The sequence below is a fragment of the Abrus precatorius genome, unplaced genomic scaffold (genome assembly GCF_003935025.1).
Source record: "Abrus precatorius isolate BTA unplaced genomic scaffold, Abrus_2018 Scaffold7, whole genome shotgun sequence".
NCBI lineage: Eukaryota > Viridiplantae > Streptophyta > Magnoliopsida > Fabales > Fabaceae > Abrus > Abrus precatorius.
In genome coordinates, this window is record NW_020874417.1 from 29682054 (window position 1) to 29702122 (window position 20069).

General features: G+C 28.8%; 3 protein-coding genes across 3 annotated transcripts; 2 read left to right on the top strand and 1 right to left on the bottom strand.

Moving 5' to 3' along the window:
• Window positions 1-900: 900 nt before the first annotated feature.
• On the top strand, window positions 901-1301 carry LOC113873510. The gene has a single exon (XM_027511659.1). The coding sequence runs from the start codon at window positions 1013-1015 to the stop codon at window positions 1151-1153; it is 141 nt and encodes a 46-aa protein (XP_027367460.1). The 5' UTR covers window positions 901-1012; the 3' UTR covers window positions 1154-1301.
• A 6204-nt stretch (window positions 1302-7505) lies between these two features.
• On the bottom strand, window positions 7506-9755 carry LOC113871755 (SUPPRESSOR OF GAMMA RESPONSE 1-like). The gene is given in 6 exon segments (XM_027508857.1): window positions 7506-7539; window positions 7643-7843; window positions 7845-8041; window positions 8748-9028; window positions 9114-9300; window positions 9732-9755. Coding segments are annotated over 6 exon segments (924 nt in total).
• Window positions 9756-17116: 7361 nt separating this feature from the next.
• On the top strand, window positions 17117-19663 carry LOC113873201 (leucoanthocyanidin reductase-like). The gene is made up of 5 exons (XM_027511232.1): window positions 17117-17320; window positions 18031-18171; window positions 18696-18933; window positions 19008-19211; window positions 19449-19663. The coding sequence occupies exons 1-5, from the start codon at window positions 17117-17119 to the stop codon at window positions 19661-19663; spliced, it is 1002 nt and encodes a 333-aa protein (XP_027367033.1).
• Window positions 19664-20069: the final 406 nt, after the last annotated feature.

Below are 20069 nucleotides of genomic sequence, written 5' to 3' on the forward strand. Positions count from 1 at the left end.
TTAGATTTAAGTTAAATAAAAAATTTAAATTAGATATAAGAGTTTTTAGATTTATATTGATGTAAAAATATCTTTCTCTTATTTATATATATATATATAACAAAACATTCAAGTGATAAATTTTATTTGTTTAAATAAATAAACAAAACTTAAATATCTAATTTTTTTGTGTAAGCAAAAGTTTAAACTAATACCCAACCGGTTTAGCATTAGATAAGCGCGATATAACCCGTGGGAATGCAAATTCTGATGTTGATAGCTGGGGCCCTAATTATGTGCACCTTTTCTATATCAAGTCAAGGTAGTAATAAGCTAGTCCATTATGATCAAAAACCTTTCTAATGGTTGTTGTTACGAATTCTTATGTAGGATTCAACAAACCCAACCCCCCACCAATCCATCAGTCATTTCCCTGATTATGTGGATCAAACGAAAGATAGAGAGAAACAACAAAATAAAAAAGGTATCATAAGAAAAGAGAAGGCTTTTCGAGTTTTGTCCTCATGGGCAACCAGAAACTCATCTATCATGCACAAAATAAGGGCAGCTTATATATAAACTTATAAAAAAAATGCTACCACATAGTTGAGATGGGAGACCCATTATGTTGGTGGGTGGTGCCTACACATAGGATTATAGAGTGTGACATAGCAATGCAAGAAAGAGAGGTTCCGCTGAATTGCTTGGCTTGTTTTTATCAATTCCCGTTTAATGGGGTAAGGATTCCTATAAGGTAAGGTGGGGTCCAATTGCTGTTTGTCTGGTGGGTTTGGAGGCACTTCACGCCCTTTCATGCCCCATCGGTGCCTCTTTACTAGACCAATGTAATATTGGACCACTTCCTCCAACTTCTATAAGAACCCCATCTCTCACCTATCTTAAACCAAGTCACACACAACACTACCTCACAGCCTTTAGCTTAAGCTCAACAAAGGGTTAAAAAACACACAAGAAAAAAAATCCCATTTTCATTTCTAAGAGTTCCAACAAAGAAAGCTTGTTTACTCTAGAAATGAAGATGGGTAGTCCTACTATTGGAGGCTCAAAGAGAAGGGTATCAAGTAGAGGGCTTGGAGGAGTGATTAGGGAGCAAAGGGCTAGGCTTTACATCATAAGAAGGTGTGTGGTCATGCTTCTTTGTTGGCATGACTAGAAGTTGAGGCCTTCCGAGTCCATGCTTGCTTTCTTATATGCCAATAGAACAAGAATGGTTCTATTTCTTCTTTTTTTATTTTCCTTCTTGTTTCTTTCTTTGATTCATGGTGGAGTGTAAATAGCTAACGGATGCATATTATGGGGAGAGTAACAATTTTTTGTATGGGTTGCTAGCCTATATGTGCACATATATGGCTGGGCTTTATGTACATCAGAAATAACAGTGAATTATTTATAACATTTTCAATTATATTATATATTTTTAGTTCATTTTACTGTTCATTTTATTATGTTCTTATGGCTTCCTTTTGATTTCTCCTTTCATTTCGTTCTTTGCTGCACTGATTGACAATAAACAGTCATCAGGCCCATGTCCTACAAAGCAATTGAAATGCTTCTTATATTGTTCTCTCTCTCTCTCTCTCTCTCTCTCTATATATATATATATACACTTACAATAATAACTGCCAGATTCATGGAGAAAATACATATTTTTTTGGAAAAATAAAAGCATATAAATAAGTTACTTTATTGATAGCTTGTGTACATTCAGAATCTGAGACAAGATATATATCCAAGCGTAGATAAAGTATTTTGATCTTATATGCGCATACTCTGATGTTAAGTTTGATGAGTAGGTCTGATTCAGAATATATATGACTCAGAAGATCCCATCTTAAGTGGTCTTCAAGTTTTAGTATGAATTTCGTTAGAGGGAGCTTTAATTTGCTATATTCTTATGGTGCTGTCACATTCCTTCCACAGAAATGGAAACGGGGAAAGAATCTTCTGACATGGTGAGTAGCTAAGATCTAATTCGTTAAAACTAGTCTAGACACAAGTTTCCTTTCAACAAATAATTTAACAAAATATAAAAAATAAAATAAAGATCTACATTATCTGCTTATCTCTTTCGCATGAACCTTTCACTTTAAGGAGAAAAAAGTGGACACAACATGAGAAAAATTTTGGTTAAGATTACCCTGGCGAGCTACAATAAGTGAATTCAAATTAAAAAATAATAGAAAAGAACTTGAGGGGAAATAAGTTTTGTATAAGAAAATGGTATTATTAAAAATTATATAATTTTTCATTTTTTCATATTTTTATAATTTTTAATAAATTTAAAATATATTTTGAAAGAAATACATTTTTAACTCCCCGCGTAAAAAGATTAAGTTAACAGATAGCAAGTGGCATTAATAATTAGACGCATGATGTAGGCCCATTAATCATTTGAAGTGAAGATTTTGTTGATGACTCTAAAATTGGAACTGTGTTAGCACAGTTGTAACATTTTACATGGTTCATGGACTCTTACCTTTTTTTCCTTTCACCCAAAAGGGTACTATCTAGAAAGTGTTTGCAGCTCGAACTCAAAGCGTGATTAAAAGTTCCCTTTTTACTCTTTTTTTCTTTTTAAAGTTAACAAACACATATTCATTAACATTTTCAGGCATATATGATTCTTTATATACATTCGAGAAGTTTTTCCAGTGCAAAAAAAAAAAATAGTACCATGTTTTACTGCAAAAATTGGAAAGAAGCCGTAACACTTATATGCTATTAATTTAATTTATCGTAATTTGTTTTAAAATTAAAATTAATGCAAGATGTTAAACATCATATTTTAAGCCTGTGCATACGCGTAATATTAATAATAAATGAAAGCTCAAAAGACTCTTTTTTTAAAATGACAATTATTGACTTGTTGTTAATTAGTTTTGTATTATTTGTTATAATGATAGCACAATAAAAAAGTGTCTTTAAATTTTAAATGGTAATGGAATGAATAAAAATAAAAATATAAATCGAGTTCAACACATTAAGTAAGACAAAGACCTTTGGTTGGTGTGCAACTGTGCATGGATCGTCTTGTTTTCCGATCTTGAAGAAAATGGGAGTGGGTGATTGGATCCTCTTGTCTTTTACCTAACAACATTAGAAACTTAAATTATTCTAATGGAGATTACTATTATTTTCAATTCAACTTAGTCTAATTTCAAATCAAAGTATTAAAAAAACAAACCAAGTGTTTCTTTTTCCGGTCTCAAGAAAAAAAAGGTGTTTTTTGAAGTCTAGAAGGAAAATATTAAAAGAAAAAGAAGTGTTTTTTTCTTATTCTTTCTTTTGGTGACAAGAAAGAAGAAGTGTTTAAAACACCATAACCGCACTTTAAGGTGAACCAAGTAAGAAATAGCATGAGTTTATGGTAAAATCTGGGTGTAAGTGTGGGCCTCACTGAATTATTGGGTTATAGCCCACTTTTACATGCGCCACGTATCCACTTGAATGGGCCTACATCTGTTACCAATGTCCCTAATTATTTTTATCTTTAAGGATGATCAATACTGACCAAAAATATAATGTGGACTAAAAAACCCTAGTGTAAAAATAAGCGATTGTCGACACAAAAATAAATGAATAAATAAATATGCTGAATTGTTATATTTGTTTCGTAATATAAATTCACATAAATTCTGTAAATTTGAAAATTGTGTTACTAAAAGGATTGAGACAGATACAAATTCTATAAATGTAAAGAGTAAGTTGTACTATGATTGAATTTAAAGCTATATTAAAAACGAAAAATATTTTAAAACTACATATTGTCAATTATTTTACTTAATCAAAACGATAGGGATGGAGGCATTGTCGAACACGTGTACACTTGGGGTAACATTTGTGAAATTGAAACATGAATGGATGCACACGTGACTTGATGGACTTATTTTATTTTTTAGTTTTATTTAATCTTTAGTTATTATATTTAATAAAAAATAGTTATTTTTTTAGAAATTTAAAATATGTGATTTTAAAAGTCTTAATGATTAAATTTAAACAAAAATAAATTTTTAACTATCATTTATTTGGAATTTATATATATTAAATATGCTTTGTCGTGCAAGATTAATTATATTCGGATACAATAAATTATCCTTTTTATTGTTATTATTTTTTAATCCTGAATGTTCGAAATCTCTTTATTACGGGGACTTCTGAATCGTCGAATTCTAATTTTAATTGTCATATGGGTCACTTCCATAAGATTAGCCTAATTTAAGGTAAATATATGTAAAAAAAAATAGTAGCATTTATTTATTTTTTAGAAAAATCATTATCCTCGTACAACATAAAAATTTGTAACAAGTTATCATATTATAAAATTATAAAGACTTAAATAGAGGTTTTTAAATTATGAGAACTAAATTAAAAATGAAAAAAATACTAACGAATTAATTTAATCTAAATAATGAAAATCACTAAAATTTATTTATTAAAAAAACTTTGGTGCTAACATTTGTTTTTCAATTTTCCACGCTTTATTCTTTTTCAACTGTTTCTCATATATTATATGTTGAAATTTTTTTTCATGGATGAAAATGCCAAATCATTAACATTCTTAAATTTCTTAAAATTTTAAAAAATGAAACTAAATTTTTAAAAGCATGATTTGAATTTGGAAGAGTCATAGCACATATCATGTGAGTGTTTTCAATTTGATTAAATGTATAATATTTACATTATGGAAGTTAGTAAATAATTTAAGAATGAATATTAACCACAGATAAATAATGTTTAGAGTCATTAGTTATAGATAAATGAATATTGTTGTTCGTGTAAAATGAGATAATAGTAATATTTTATTATTTACAAGGATAAAATTTTTAAAATAAAGTATTATTTGTTCATTTTTTAAATTATTTAACCAATTAAGAAAAAATTAGTTTAAAATTTTATTTTCTTAATTAAAAACTTGAAAATCTACCCCCCTTTTTTTTCAATCTTTTTTCCTTCCTTTTTCTCCTACTGGATCTGACGGTCAAACATAATATTGATTATGAACTATCCATTCGAATATTGCACATAAAAAAAATAAGTATAAAAATTTACATTATTAAAAAATAGTGTATCATTATATTATATATTAAATTAAACTACATGATGAGTAAAGATAAAAATTAACAATAGAGAATGGTGGGGTGTTTGGTTGGATGAAAATGGAGCCTTACGGCACCCACGTGCGCCTCCCTTATCCTAAACCCCACCACTGACCTTAGATTCTCTTTCAGTCACAGCATTGTCCCCTCTTTGTTTCTTTTCCATTTTTGATACATCCCCTTCTCCTCTTTTTCTATTCTTTCCCTTTTCCTCTTATCCTTTCATAATTACCATAATCCTATTTCAAAGTGAATGAATCTTCCACACAGTTTAATAAATTCCACATATATATATACACACACACACACACAGTTTCATTTATCGACTTTATATATCACAGTCACTAGAGAATAGAAATATTGATTTTTTAAAAAGAAAATTAAAGCATAAAAATGAAGGTACTGAAACTAAAATTTCACAAAAAATGTAGAATTTTAAAATATATTTAAACTATTTTTTAATGATTTTTAAATTTTATGTAGAAATTTTACTTGCCCTGAAAGTGGGGAGGGAGAGGTCGGAAGAAGAAAATGCATGGCAGAAAGTGTTACATGTTTTTGCGAGTATAGAATACTGTGCGTTCACTGTTAATTATTCAACATAAGTTGGGTTATATTTTGTTAAACAAGACACCAACAATTTTGCAGGGTGTTGATGAGTCAGACACCTAACTAATGACATTCCGTGCAACTACTGCCTGACACCAACAATTAACATATCGATGAATAATAACAATGATTTGTTAAAGGAAGGTTATTACAATCTTGGGTAATAGATTTATTTCCCCTTTAATATAAAATATTGCTCAAGATATTTTTTTTCCGAAAGTTTGGGACCTATAGCAAAAACCAGCTTAATGTTCATATCAAAATCAAGTTTTATAGTTTCATAGGTCATAGCCAACATATATGATGCAATGTTGCGAGTCATAAAAAAACACTAACCCATTCTACCAAAACATATAATTCAGACGTTAGAGCTGTAGTGCAACATGTGAAAAATAATGGATTTTGCTCCACGCACTCAAAAGCAGGTAATATGATTGCATTGACTGATGTCTTTCCCAATGAACTAGCCACATGAGCCAAATCAAGTTGAATTTTGCAGCTCGTCATTGTCAAAGCCAGATTACGCAGGTTGTTCAGGCCCCCATTTGTCTGTGGAGAACAGCAAAGCCAGCATTGTCTTTGGTCTAAATAGCCAGATACTTCTGAACATTATGAAGAGACCATGGTCAGTTTCTGCTGTCTCATGAAAGATTGATCTAGAGTGAGGGACATTATTCATTGTGATTTGGGTTGTCTCATCTTAGAAGACCCACTATTTTCTTGATACAATGACCCATTATAGTGGCTGTCTCTCTTTTAGAATGACACGTTACAAACTAAGATGAAGGAATCCAAAGCTTAAAAAAAGGATTTTCAAATGTTTCTAGATTTTATAATTGTATTAGGAGGTAGGTTAAGACAAAGGAAAGACATAAGGTGTGTGTTTAAAAATATGTTATTTAAATTATAACCAATATAGTTAAAGTAAATGTAAATCCATCACCATGTAAGCGTTTAGGATAATATTGTGGATCAGAGAACAAACAAGCCCAAGTAGCATGGCATCAGAGGCACATATTTTGCTCTGATCCACATTCCTCTAACCAAAGTAGTATTCCTTTTATTTTTATTTTTCTTGGGTCAAAGTCAAAACAACTTGAAGATTAGCCAGGTTGTTCAAGCCTCAGTTTATCTTGTCAAAACAGCAAAGCCAGCATTAGTCTTAAGACACTTTTGTCGCTTCATACAAAGCCTTGGCCAGTTTGTAAAGAATGATTAAGAAGGTTTCAACCTATGCTCTTGCGGGGCACCCTCCATTCCCAATAGGCAGTAATGCTACCCGTGAAAAAGAAAGCTAGTTCGTGGGTAGCTCTAACAAGCCAAGCCAAGTTGCATGACTTGTAAGACTGTAACACTCTTAACGTTCAAGAATCTGACACCACATAACACATGATTTTAACAGAGTTTATGGTAGACAACGCATTTGACTATAGGGATATTATACCTCAAAAGTTGTAAGAAAAGTAACAAACTTATGTATCTGTTATTTTCAGAGTGAGAACTAAGAAACGTGTGTCTGTCTACATATGGGCAAGTCAGGTCCACATCCAAGATCTGAGAACCTGGAAGGAACATACTGTAATTTCACCACAACAAGAGGAAGCATTGATTACAGCATGTTTGGTCAAGGTATCAAACCATAACTTCACAGCCTTCCATTACAGCCAAAGTAGTCAAGCAAAAGGAGTAACGGTTCAATTTACCCCTGATCTTAAAATGCAAATAGCAAAAAATGTTGCAAAAATCTTTAATTTCCATCTGAGGTGAAGAACCATTTTAGTTGATTGCTTTGCTGCCACCTCAGGAAATAAAGCTGTCCTGTGAACTGAATTCCTACAAAAACAATAAGTGCATTGCCAATCAAGAAAATTAAGTGGCCGTGACAAAATAAAAATGAATTCAATGTAATGCCAAATCATTGAGAACATGGGAATATCAGCTGACTTAGTTGAAACTCTGAAGATGGTGTCTTGGGCTCTACATTTGCAGTGTCAAGGACAAAATTTTGGCACTCTTCAATATCTTTCTTGAGATGCTCGGGTCCTAGGTGGGCGTAAACAGAAAGACTGGGTCGTTCGTCATGTCCATTTTCCTCATCCCTGTTGGGAGACTGACTTTGAAGGAGATCATCACACAGACAATGCTTCAACAAGTTGTGAACTCAACAGATTCTGTGACCCACTATCCCACCATTTTAAGTATTCATCAGTATTATTTTCTACGTTGTCTATCCCTTCATTCTTTTGAGTTTCTACAATCGATAGATCATCTTTTACAAGATCTTCATAATCAGCCTGAATGTCAGCTAGACAATCCATCTGAGGATGCTTTGGTAGAATATGGGGCAGAAGACAAAAAGAGAAGAACAAAAATTATCAACTTCTATAGTTGCTATTCTTTTTTATATATATATTTCTCACAAGTAGAAACTATCAAAATTAGTTTCATAAGACTTTCAAATCATTGTCATTCAGAATTTATCTTAAAACAATATTACATCAAGAACCTTAGCTAAGCAAGCAAGTAACATGTCAGTATGAATAACCAATAACAATAAAAAGTGTATGAAATTTTTTCATAGCAGTGGAACAACTAAGCAAGAATTTGTTGGGAGAAGAACTACATCAAATAAATATCTACTCTGAAGAAAATGCCAGACCATAGCACATCCTTCAATCATATTAGTCTAATTCATTAACGGGAACAAATTAGATGTTTGGTGCCACAGAGAGAGAATCACAACTGGACCTTTTATATAAGATTAATGCCAAGCTGCATTTTGGCTTTGACATCTTGGCAAAAGACATGTCAAAGATTAAATGCTTAAAAGAGTGAAAAAAAGTGTGTGTGTGTGTGTGTGTGGGGGGGGGGTGTTCTAATGCAAAAGAAGGGTTACATTCTCTTCCTAAAACAATGCAGAAGACACAAGAAAAAAATGTTCGTGGCAGATGATAAATGGAAAGAGAGACTTGCTAAGAAAAATACAAATGAAGGTTTTACCTGAGGAATATGACAAAATTCTTGTCCTAGGACTATACATACTCCATACTTTTCATCCTCTCCTGTTCCTAGATGATATTGATACATAACCCAATTAGTTTTCTCAGATTTTCCTCCACTCACCAGGCTTACATACAGGACGATAATCTTTTTACAACCCTTTTGAACTCCATTCAAGCTGACAGGTTTAGTCCTGTCCGTCCTATGCCAGGGGACATCACCAAAACCCTGATCATATATTTTTCGATGCTTTCGACTGCCAGTATTATAAGCCTTGATTGTTCCGTGGAAAAAGTGGGAAGCCCTTCCATCTTGCTTGACACCTAAATATTTTTAATCATATAGCTATTTATATTGATTGAAAAAATAATCCAGGATTAAATTTTGAATAAAAGTCATGCTATCCGCCTGGTAAATATTGAGGATGAGTATAACAAATCCCATCATCCACTTCAAGAGTAGTAATAAATTCATCAATGAAAGGGTGAGGTTTTGAATGTCCTGCACCAACTTTTGCAAGTAAGTGCCATATTATTTCTTGATCAGATGGATCAAACTTTACGCCTTTAGGTAGTCCAGGCCACTCTTCTGCTACCTAGCAACAGAATTTTTTCAAGTGTTCATCTATAACAAAAAACACAATTCTTGGGGACAAAAGGATGAAGTTTCAAACTTAATTTCATTATGAATTTCAACTTTTAACTTCAATAATGCCAATACTCTCTTAGGACATTTATGTGACTCCAGATATATGGCAAGTAACACAGTTAAAATGAAGAAATGCAGACACTCAAGTGACAAGCATTTGAGATCACGAATGTGTTCTTGAGATCCGTGTACTTGGATAATGACTGCAGTCCCCTAGATGGCGTCTTGTGTCAAACTCCATGGACAAAGATCAGGAAATTAAAACAGCAAGAAACTGCCCATGAAATATGGTCCTGTTTGGTCTTTAAATGACAGTTTCTTTTCCAGGAAGTTTACTGGTATATTACCAAGTAAAAACCATGGTAAGTGCTTAAATACCCTCTTGCAATCCAATGATACCATTGATGCTATGGGATCTAAAATGACTAAAAAGAATATACATTGACAATTAGTATATTTATATTGATTGTATGCTGCACAATTCTGATATCCTCTTTTTCCTATATCTTCTTCGTAAAAAAAATTTGATGATTTTCAAGGTGTATTACTGTTACATTACATCAACCGTGAGAAGAAAAGGAAAATGATACATTACAAAATACAAACAGCTACGACTACAAAAAGAAGTATTTATATGTGATGAAATTAGTTAATATCACCTTATGTGACATTAAGGAGCAGACTATTATTTCAGTTATATTTTAAAGAAAACACAAAATAATAAAACTATAGAGAGAAAAAAATCCAAATTAAACTTGAAGTTAAAAAGAATAATTACCATGATTGGATATCAAATAAAGCAATTTATTCTTAAGGTGCATTTCACTATAAAAAAAAAGGTGAAGAATATTGGAACAAAAATCTCAACTTTCAATTGCTTACGGTGGTGATCTTCCGTGCAGTTCTCTCAAAAATAAAACAATGAACAAAGACGAGACGATGCGAAGTCAGAAAAAGTCAATTAAAACCCAAAAAAAGGTTTGACTTTTCTCATGAAAGTAGCAACACCATTTGAAACAAGTTAAAGTTGTTCTTGAATCTTGATGATGCTTGAATATAGTTTGAAACTGAAGCAGGGGAGATACACACTTACCCAGCCATATGAAAGATGTTGGTGATGATGCAATTCAAGTGTCTGTCAGGGAGATTTCAAAAACGTCTCGCTTTATGCCTTCATTCTCTTTCCCTCTCATTCTTTGAAACTTCCAACCATTCAAATAATACTCAGAAAATAAAACAAAAACAAATCTACAAAAATTACATAAACCTTCAGTTTAATTTTTAAAAAACTAAATATGTTGTTAATAATTAGCAATAATTATACATTTATAAATATTTTTATGATCAATAATTTTTTTTTTAAATGTATGTTTTTATATTTTACATATATTTAAAAAGCCATACCTTCATGAGCTAGCATAATTCCATGAGCCATATAATTTGTAAAAACTTTATCTAAACTCAAATCAGCATGAACTCTTTGTATCTCCATTGGTACAAACTTTAATGTCAATTTTTGAGTGTGATACCTAATATTCAGTTGACTTTCTTCTTTAACACTATTTAAGATGAATCATCTCCCTCTCCTAAACTCTTTCTTGTGATAGTTTTTTATAATCATCCCTAGCTTGTGGACACGTTGAGGAACAAAATTATTTAACTTTTGCATCTGAACAATAAATTTTTGAAAAAAATATTAACCTTAGTCCTTTAGATTAAATTTAAGCATTTAAAAAGTAATAAATCTTTATCAAAAAATATATCATAATTTTATAAATTTAAAGTAATAAATATATTATTTTTAATACAGATTTTAATTTTAAGACTTTAAACTCAATTCAAAGAATTATGATTAATAGTGTTTTTTCAAATAACACGATGTCATTAAAAAGAGAAAGAGAGATACAAAAGATAACTATCATATTTAGTGAGTGTTAATAGCCGACGGTGTCTTCGGCCCAATGCAAGCTCAGTCCAATCTAAAAGCACCTGAGATCAATAATAAATATAATTATATTTTAATTTAATCTATTTCTGAATTTGAATTTTAATAAATATAATTTTATTAAATATTCTTTAAAAAAATTATCGTTTATAATAATTTTATTGATTCAAACAAAATTATTTATAATAAAAATACCTATAATAATAATAATAATACATGGGAACAAATGCCAAATGCCAAATGCCACGTTTGTTCGGCCAGGTCCCAGGTCACAAATTGAATTCTATTATCTGCACTTATTATGAATATTTTCAAAATTAAACATTTTTAAAACTTTAATAAGTTACTTTATTCAATTTAAATTTTTTTAAATATAATTAATTATGTGTCTAAATTCATTTACTCACAACATATACATAATGTGATAAATTGATTCTAACTAATTATACCCTGACTTGAAAAATACATAGATATACAATTTATTAGCTCAACTTAGCTTAATTAAGATTAAAATAATAATAAATAAATATATAATCTTAATTTTACATCAAACAATAAATTAATTAATTTTGTTAATATATGTTTTGAGCACTCATTTTAAGGACGTAAATTAGTAATATTTTATTAAAAACAAAAAATATTCTATAAAAAATATTTTTAATAAAATTATATATTTAAATTAATTTCTTTAAATATTTAAAATAAACTCTATAAATTAATGAGCAGGCACAACTATTTGTTTCATTTTAATATAATATAATATTAAATGTTTAAAATGTATTAAAATATGTTTTCATTAATAAAAGTTAACGATGTATATTATATTAAGCATGTAAATACCAGTGAATATCAATTTTTGCCTCCAAGAAATTACTTTCAAAATAAATACAAAATAAAAAAATAAAAAAAATTGTTTTATAGCAAAATGAAAATTTTTTGAAAAAAAAAAACGATTTTGCTTTCTGAAAATAGTAGCCTGAATTACACAGATTTATAACCCAAAATCAAAAATTAATTTTGAGCATTAAAAAGGAAAAAATTCAAGATTTTGGCATTTTGTAAAAATTTTAAATGAACCTAATATAAAATCTGAAGAAAAAGATGCGGTTGGGAGATTTTTTTAGAGAAAGAAAGTCAAAAAAAATTTTAGCAAGAAGATAAAATTTTCAAACATTTTCAAAGGAGAGGCAACAAGTTTCTGTGAAAGATTTTTCAAAGGAGAGCTTTTGGGAGGGAGAGAGAGAGGAGATGAGAAGAGAGTAAAAGAAAATAAACAAAAATAGAAGAAGAAATAAAAGAAGAAGAGAAACATCATTTCTGTTATTTTGCTATCTCCTGGACCAGGTTTGCCTTCTCCTCTTAGCATAAGACTCATCTATCTGTCGCTGCAAAGTTTAATTGTTCTGTGTGTGTGGATGCAAAAAGCGAAGTAAAAAGAGATATTTGATGTAGTTATACACTTACTAGCTGTTGTTTCTTTACTTTATTCGTTTATTTACTATAAAAATTTATATAAGTAAAAAAAATGAAAAAAGGTAAAGCAAGCATGAAGCTCGATGTCAGCATCATTTCACCTCACCTACGCATACAATAGCCCATGCGCCCTTGCAATCTTGATATCAAATCACATCAAATGTTTTTATATTATACGTCACCTTTTTTTTTTTTGATGAAACATTTGCACTTTAAATAATAGTAGCAGTTGTTTAGTCTTTCCTACCAACAGGTTTACTTAGAAAACATAAAAAAAACATAACCAAATTTATAGAACAGTAATATAACTTCAACTAGTGCTAGCCGGAATAGAACTATTCCCCCAAAAAAAATAAAAAAAAATAAATGAACCGGCAACAGGAAGTTGCGGCTTTTCCCTTTGTTCATCTAACACCACCGCAATGCACAATGCCCCAAATTTCAAAATCACATTTCATTTTGCTCATATTCATCCATCTTATATCAAATGCAATATTTTACTGTTTAACTCATCTGTTGATTTTTTTAAAGTAATCTTAACTAGAATAATAATAAATAATGATTATAATTGACTTAATATATATATATATATGTATTACTTTATTTATTTATTTTACTATTTATCATTTTTGCATTTTAATCTTTTTATTTGGCATTATTATTATTCATTGTATTGTATAATATTTGGTGATAAATAATTAATGTTCTCAATTTAATAAGTAAATAGTAATACAGGTTTATATTAATTTAGAACATTAGTGCGTACTTTTCTACTGTTCGTATGTTATAAATTAATAAAGTCTATGTGTACTTACGTTGTTACCGAGGCTTCGAGCAATATTAATTTATCATATGCTACTAAAATTTAATCATCTTAATAATCAATTAAATGTATTCCTTATAATTGCTATTTTGCTAATCAATCAATTTAAATATAATTTTTATTTTATTAATACAATAATTTATAATGCTAATATGTAGCGACTCTACCTTTACGCATTGTGAATTGTTAAAACTTATGTGTATCAACGTTATCTTAGTTTTATACAACATAAATTTATCCAACTAAGTTTAAATCTTTTTATTAAATAATTTTATTTTTTTAACAATTCAAATATATTTACTCCATCCATCAAATAGGATTAATTTCATGTTTTAAAATTTCTTAAGTCATACTTCTATTTTTATAAATTGAATAGTTAAACATTTCTTTTTTTATACAATTTTTTTACAACATCAATGTGTAATTTACATTACCTTCAATTATTTAATAAATTATAAAAGATTTATGTGCAACTTATGTTATCTTAAATGCTCTTTCAACGTTAATTATAATCAAAATTAAAATTCAAAATACTTCATTTGCGAATAAAATATTTTTTTAATGATTTATAATATAGTTTTGTGATCTTCCTTCACTTTTTATATTGTTTCTCGTAGGGTACATATATAATTGCATTATCTTGTATCCTAAATATTAGGATTTTATGAAAATTATTTTAATCTCAAAACGAATTTTCTTTACTAAACAACCTCATAATTTTTTAGATAGAATTACGTGACTTTGAGTTCTCTATTGCATTCGGAGATGTGTAGGAGCAGGAACCATACCCGTCAAGTCAAAATAATTTTTAAAATAACCCAAACAATATCTCAATAAATAATATTTTTTCTTCTAAAATAAAAATAATTAATGTTTAGGGATTAAATAAATATTTTTCAGAATTTAAATAAATTTGCACAATTAATTTTAAGTAACCACTCTAAACGGACGTTAGGGTGCTAACACCTTTCCCATACGTAAACGACTCTCGAACTCATTTTTAATTTCAAAGATTATATTATTTTAAGAAAATTTTTCAAAATTTTCTTAAAATAAACTTTGGTACTTTGGTAACAACTCTATTTTGAAAACGTTTTTTGCCGTACCGTTGCGATTCTTCAGTTGCGACAAATCCAACAGAAACATAGCTTGAACTTAGGACTCAAATTTTTTTTGTGAACTAGACGTCTAGTCAGATAATTTTACATTTTTACTTAAATAAAAAAATTATACAAATAAAAATACAAAATTTTATTTGATAAATTATCTATTTTATGCTAAAATGAAAGAGAATTTATGTCCTTGAACTTGATACTTTAGACTTGCATCCAATGGAATGCAAGTTTGAATATTGAGCGGATACATTTTGTTATATTTAAACATTTTTTAGAAATTTATCTGAATAATTAGTTGAAATAAGAAAAAGGTGTAGACAAATAAACTTTTATACGTTTAAATATATAAATAAATAAATAAATTTATATTAAAATATTTTTACTATACTTTTTTAATATAAATAATGTTTATTTATTTATTTAAAGGCATAAAATTTGAATATCTAACGATTTATCTACTTTATAATTTTTTTTCATTTTCTTTAAAGATTTCGATAATTTATTTTGTTAATTTGAAATTAATCTAAATCTAAATTAAAAGCTTACGTATAGGGAACTACTTGTTTAGTTTTTTATAATTTATTATATAAACTTATAATTTATTATTTTCAAGTATAAAATATATTAAAAATTGATATTGCTTCTTAAAAAATTATAGATTTATCATAAATTTTAAAATATATTTATTTTAATAGGAAATTTTCATTAATAAAAGCTTAAATAAGTGGACGTACAATTCAAGTGGTCAAAGCATCGATTTTTGTGCGATTATCTCACTGTCAAAGATCAGCTGCGCAATAGGGTGACGTGACCAGGTTCAGTTTTTAACCTTTGGTTTTCTCTCTTTTACGTCATATTATTATTTAATTTTATTATCCTATCTATTAACTTAAATGTACATAATTTATTTTTAAACTTTTTAAATAAGTATATTTGTTTTCTTTTAAAATTAAGTAAATCTATCCCTTTCATTAATTTTATATTATTTAAAAGTCTCAAATTATTACTTTTATTTAAATGTTTGTGAAATTTATGATAAATTTAAAAGACTATTTTTAAAATTTCGAAAAGTATATGAACATAGCCTAAAAAAATAAAATAAAAAACAAAACTTATATATTATTTAAAGTAAAGACGCTAAATATTTAATTTAATTTTATTATTTTAAAGTCTTTGAAACTATTTTGACATTGAGAATGAAACGAAAAGTGATAAAATGAAACAAATCTGAAAAATAAAGGAAAAGAAAAGAAAGTCGACATACAAAAAAAACCTGATAATACCAGACTTCAGTGATTTGTAATCTGGTCCTCCGGTAAGATTATGAAAAAAAAGGAGTAAAAATTGCAAAAGCAAGATTTTTATTTTAAGACTAGTTTGATGATTATAAATTCATAATAGAGGTGAATAAGATAGAATAATTATTATATTTATTCTTAATCAATTGTTTATTGAGCTATAATTATAAGATTAATCTATCTTTTTATTTATGATTATTATTTTTAAAATATAGCTAGGTTGGAAGAATAAAAAAATAATAACACTTGTCTTTCTTAAAATAATATTTTTATTCTAATATTTTTCTCTTCTTCCTCTTTCTTTTTTTTTATATATTTTTAAAATTAAAAAATAGTTTAAATTATTTATATTTTCTGTAATTAAAAACAAATAAATTATAAAAAGTAAAAAAATTAAATTTTAATTTAATGAATATAAAAATAAGATAATTTTATCATTTTCTATACATTTATATTATATTCTTCTTTTTATCATATTTGCATATTTTTATTATATCATACTCTTGTCTTACCATCTTATCATATCCATCGTGATCTTATGTTGGCCATCAAACAACCCTGAACATAGACAAAATATGAGCAGTTGATTATAAAATAATTAATCATGCATTTTTTTTCCCGTTTCTCGTGTCATTGTGGACGAAAGATGCAACTAGCTATCAGTCAATATATATATATATATATAAAATACAAATCCTAATATATATACATTTAATAAATTATAATTTATTAATTTATCAGCCGTTAGATAAAAAAATAAAAAATTCAAATTAAGTACAAGAGTATTTAAAGTATAAGAAAATATTTCGTATAGGACGAAGTTGCATTCGCAAAGGTATATACATACTGTATAAATCTTATCTGAAACAGTGGTACCTAAGCTTCAAAAATGAAAATTGGCATCATGAAATTGAAACCTTGTTCATTTAACTCATTAGTAAGCGGTAAAGAGTCAAACGTTGAAGATTTGTTGAAAAATATTTTTAACTCAACCCACAACTGTTCCTTTTCTAGCTATAAATCTAACGCACACTTATAATTGTCATAACTCCTCCTATAAGTGGCTTCAATTCAAGTATAACTGAAATTAAACAAGTGCAAAATTAACCATGGCAGCATCACTAGCCATTCCCACCGCTACTGATGGCCGTGTCCTAATCATTGGAGCAACTGGTTTCATAGGCAAGTTTGTGGCTGAGGCATGCCTTGCCACACCCCACCCCACCTATTTGCTTCTTCGCCCTCAAACTTTCACTCCTTCCAAAGCTGCCATTATTAAAACTTTCCAAGAGAAAGGTGCTATAACCATTCATGTAAGTCATAATATGTTTCACTTTTGATATTCAAATACACTAGTTAAAAATTTCATAAATAATATTAATTAGTGCCCTAAATTAGCATTTACTTTTGTGGGTGTCCAAAAAATTTCCTTTTGGGTGCATAATATTTATGGTAACGTGACTCTTTGTTATTAGGTTCTGTTATATGTCGAAGAGTTGAGATAATGATAGATACCATTCGTGATGATGCATGTATATAAATTCAATTTTTTTACTTGTGCAAATTTAAAACTTTAAATTATTTAAAGGAAATGTAATTATGTTGTCACGTTTTGTGTGTATCATGGACCTATTGACCGGGGCATCAACACAACTTTTTTCTTTATCTTTGTTTTTAGCTAGGACATTCTTCAAAGAATATTTTATATGATTAAGATAGAAATAAAGACATTAAATAAAGAGTAATACTATTCTAATGATATTTTCTCATAACACCTTTTATAATTCTTTTTTTTTTCTCTCACGTCACTCATGTTTTTCTCACATTTCTCTTCTTATATATGTTATCTATGTAAAACATGTTATGAAAATCAATTGTTCAAAATAGCATTATTCTTAAATAAATGGATTCTAAATCGCAAGACTCTATTTAATGCATTTATATTTATCTTTTTACACAAATTTGTCGTATGAAAAATTTACACAAGAAAATTCATTCTCATTATGTATTTTATTTACGACAGGGTGTGATAAATAACAAGAACTTAATAGAAAAGATTTTGAGAGAGTATGAAATAGACATCGTCATTTCTACTGTCGGGGGTGAGAGCTTGCTGGATCAGCTTTCATTGGTGGAAGCCATTAAAACTGTTAATACTATTAAGGTACAATTTTACTCTTTCTTTTTTAATTTATTAAATAGCCAATTCCTCATTTTGTTATGATATTTTCAGAAAAACTAATACCGAAAATCCTACTGTAATTAGTGGAATGACACACAAATAAAAAATAAATCAAGAGCGTTACATTTTGTAGGTAATTGCTTTTCTTTTTTACATTGTAACGCTAAAACGAATGATAAGTGTATTAGCCATTCGCCCATTCTTAAACGGTTTAAAGTTTAATTACTATTACTATTATTATCATAAAAACTGTTCATGCGGTATCACTTTTTATTATTATTTATTAATATAAAATCCTCCCGAAATTTTTGTGTAGCTGAAACTTACCAAAAGAACAGTTTATAGTTTGACTACGAAAGACAGCTTTGTCATGTTATTAATGTTTTTGCTCAAATAAACAGTTTATAGATGTTTATTTTATTATTCACCAATTAAGATTAAAGTTTTGTATATGACTGTCATTAAAAAAATAATTACTGAAGTGTTATAATAATGTAATGTGACAGAGATTTTTGCCTTCGGAGTTTGAGCACGATGTGGACAGGGCAGATCCTGTGGAGCCAGGTCTAACAATGTACAAAAATAAGCGTTTGATTAGGCGTATGATTGAGGAATGTGGGGTCCCATTCACCAATATATGTTGCAATTCCATTGCTTCTTGGCCTTACTATGACAATTGTCATCCATCACAGCTTCCTCCACTCATTTATCAGTTAGAGATATATGTTAATGGCAATGTCAAAGGTATGACTAAATATTAAGCTACCACTCTTCCTTTCACACATTATCCCATTTGTGAAATTTTGTACCTTCTGCAGCTTATTTTGTTGATGGCATTGATATTGGAAAGTTCACTATGAAGGTTGTTGATGATGTCAGAACTGTCAACAAAAATGTTCATTTTCGACCATCGAATAATTGTTATAGCATCAACGAGCTTGCTTATTTATGGGAAAACAAAATTGGTCGTACAATTCCCAGAGTCACCATCTCAGAAGATGATCTTCTAGCACTTGCTGCAGGTTCATTTCCTTCCCTTTTATTTCTGAGCAAGTTTTGTGATTTGTGTCATAATTAACGACCAAATAAATTCCCATTTCAGTCTGAAGTTAGTCTTTGATGTTAGTATAAAATATATTAAGAAAACAAACATTTTTTTAAAGTGATGAAAATTATAATATCATGAACTAAAGTGGGGTTACTTATAAAATGATTCTTCATTGCATGACTATTATTACTTTTGATGTGTGGAAATGCAGAAAATTGTTTAAAAGGTTGCCAAGTAAACATCAAACTAGATGGACTTCATGATGTTGAGATTAGCGCTCTCTACCCAGATGAACCGTTCAGGTGCTTAGAGGATTGCTTCGAGGACTTCGTACTCATGATCAAGGACAATATTCATAAATGGGAAAATCAAATTAACGGCATAGAGTCTGTAGTAGAAGCAGTGTCAATCACAGCTTCATGTTGAAAAGAGTCACCTCAAAAATATTCCACTTTCGTAGTTGATAAATACTAGACTTTGGAGTGGTAGAAATGCTCAAGTCATTAGATATAGACCTTTACTATGATGTTATTACGTAAACTGTTTCACCTAAAATATTTTACTACTTTCCTTAAAAATGTTGAGGTGCAATAAAGCTATTTTGTTTTGGTATTAAATCTTTGTGTAACAATGTAACACCTTTAAGACTTCCTATTCACTGTGTCTTGAGACACTGGACTAGAGATCACCTCGGAAAATTTCCATTATTTTATCAGTTTTTGACAAAATGAAATAAAACATTAATTTGTAATAAAACAAAAAATTTTAAAATTTATAGAGGGCGCCTGTAGGCTATGTAATTTCACAAAATCTACAAAGATTACAAAGAATC

Coding starts and splice junctions, on each gene's coding strand:
- LOC113873510 (XM_027511659.1), top strand. CDS start 1,013: ATGAAGATGGGTAGTCCTACTATTGGAGGCTCAAAGAGAAGGGTATCA.
- LOC113873201 (XM_027511232.1), top strand. CDS start 17,117: ATGGCAGCATCACTAGCCATTCCCACCGCTACTGATGGCCGTGTCCTA. Junction 18,172..18,695: donor AAACTGTTAATACTATTAAG/GTACAATTTTAC, acceptor GTAATGTGACAG/AGATTTTTGCCTTCGGAGTT. Junction 18,934..19,007: donor TGTTAATGGCAATGTCAAAG/GTATGACTAAAT, acceptor TACCTTCTGCAG/CTTATTTTGTTGATGGCATT.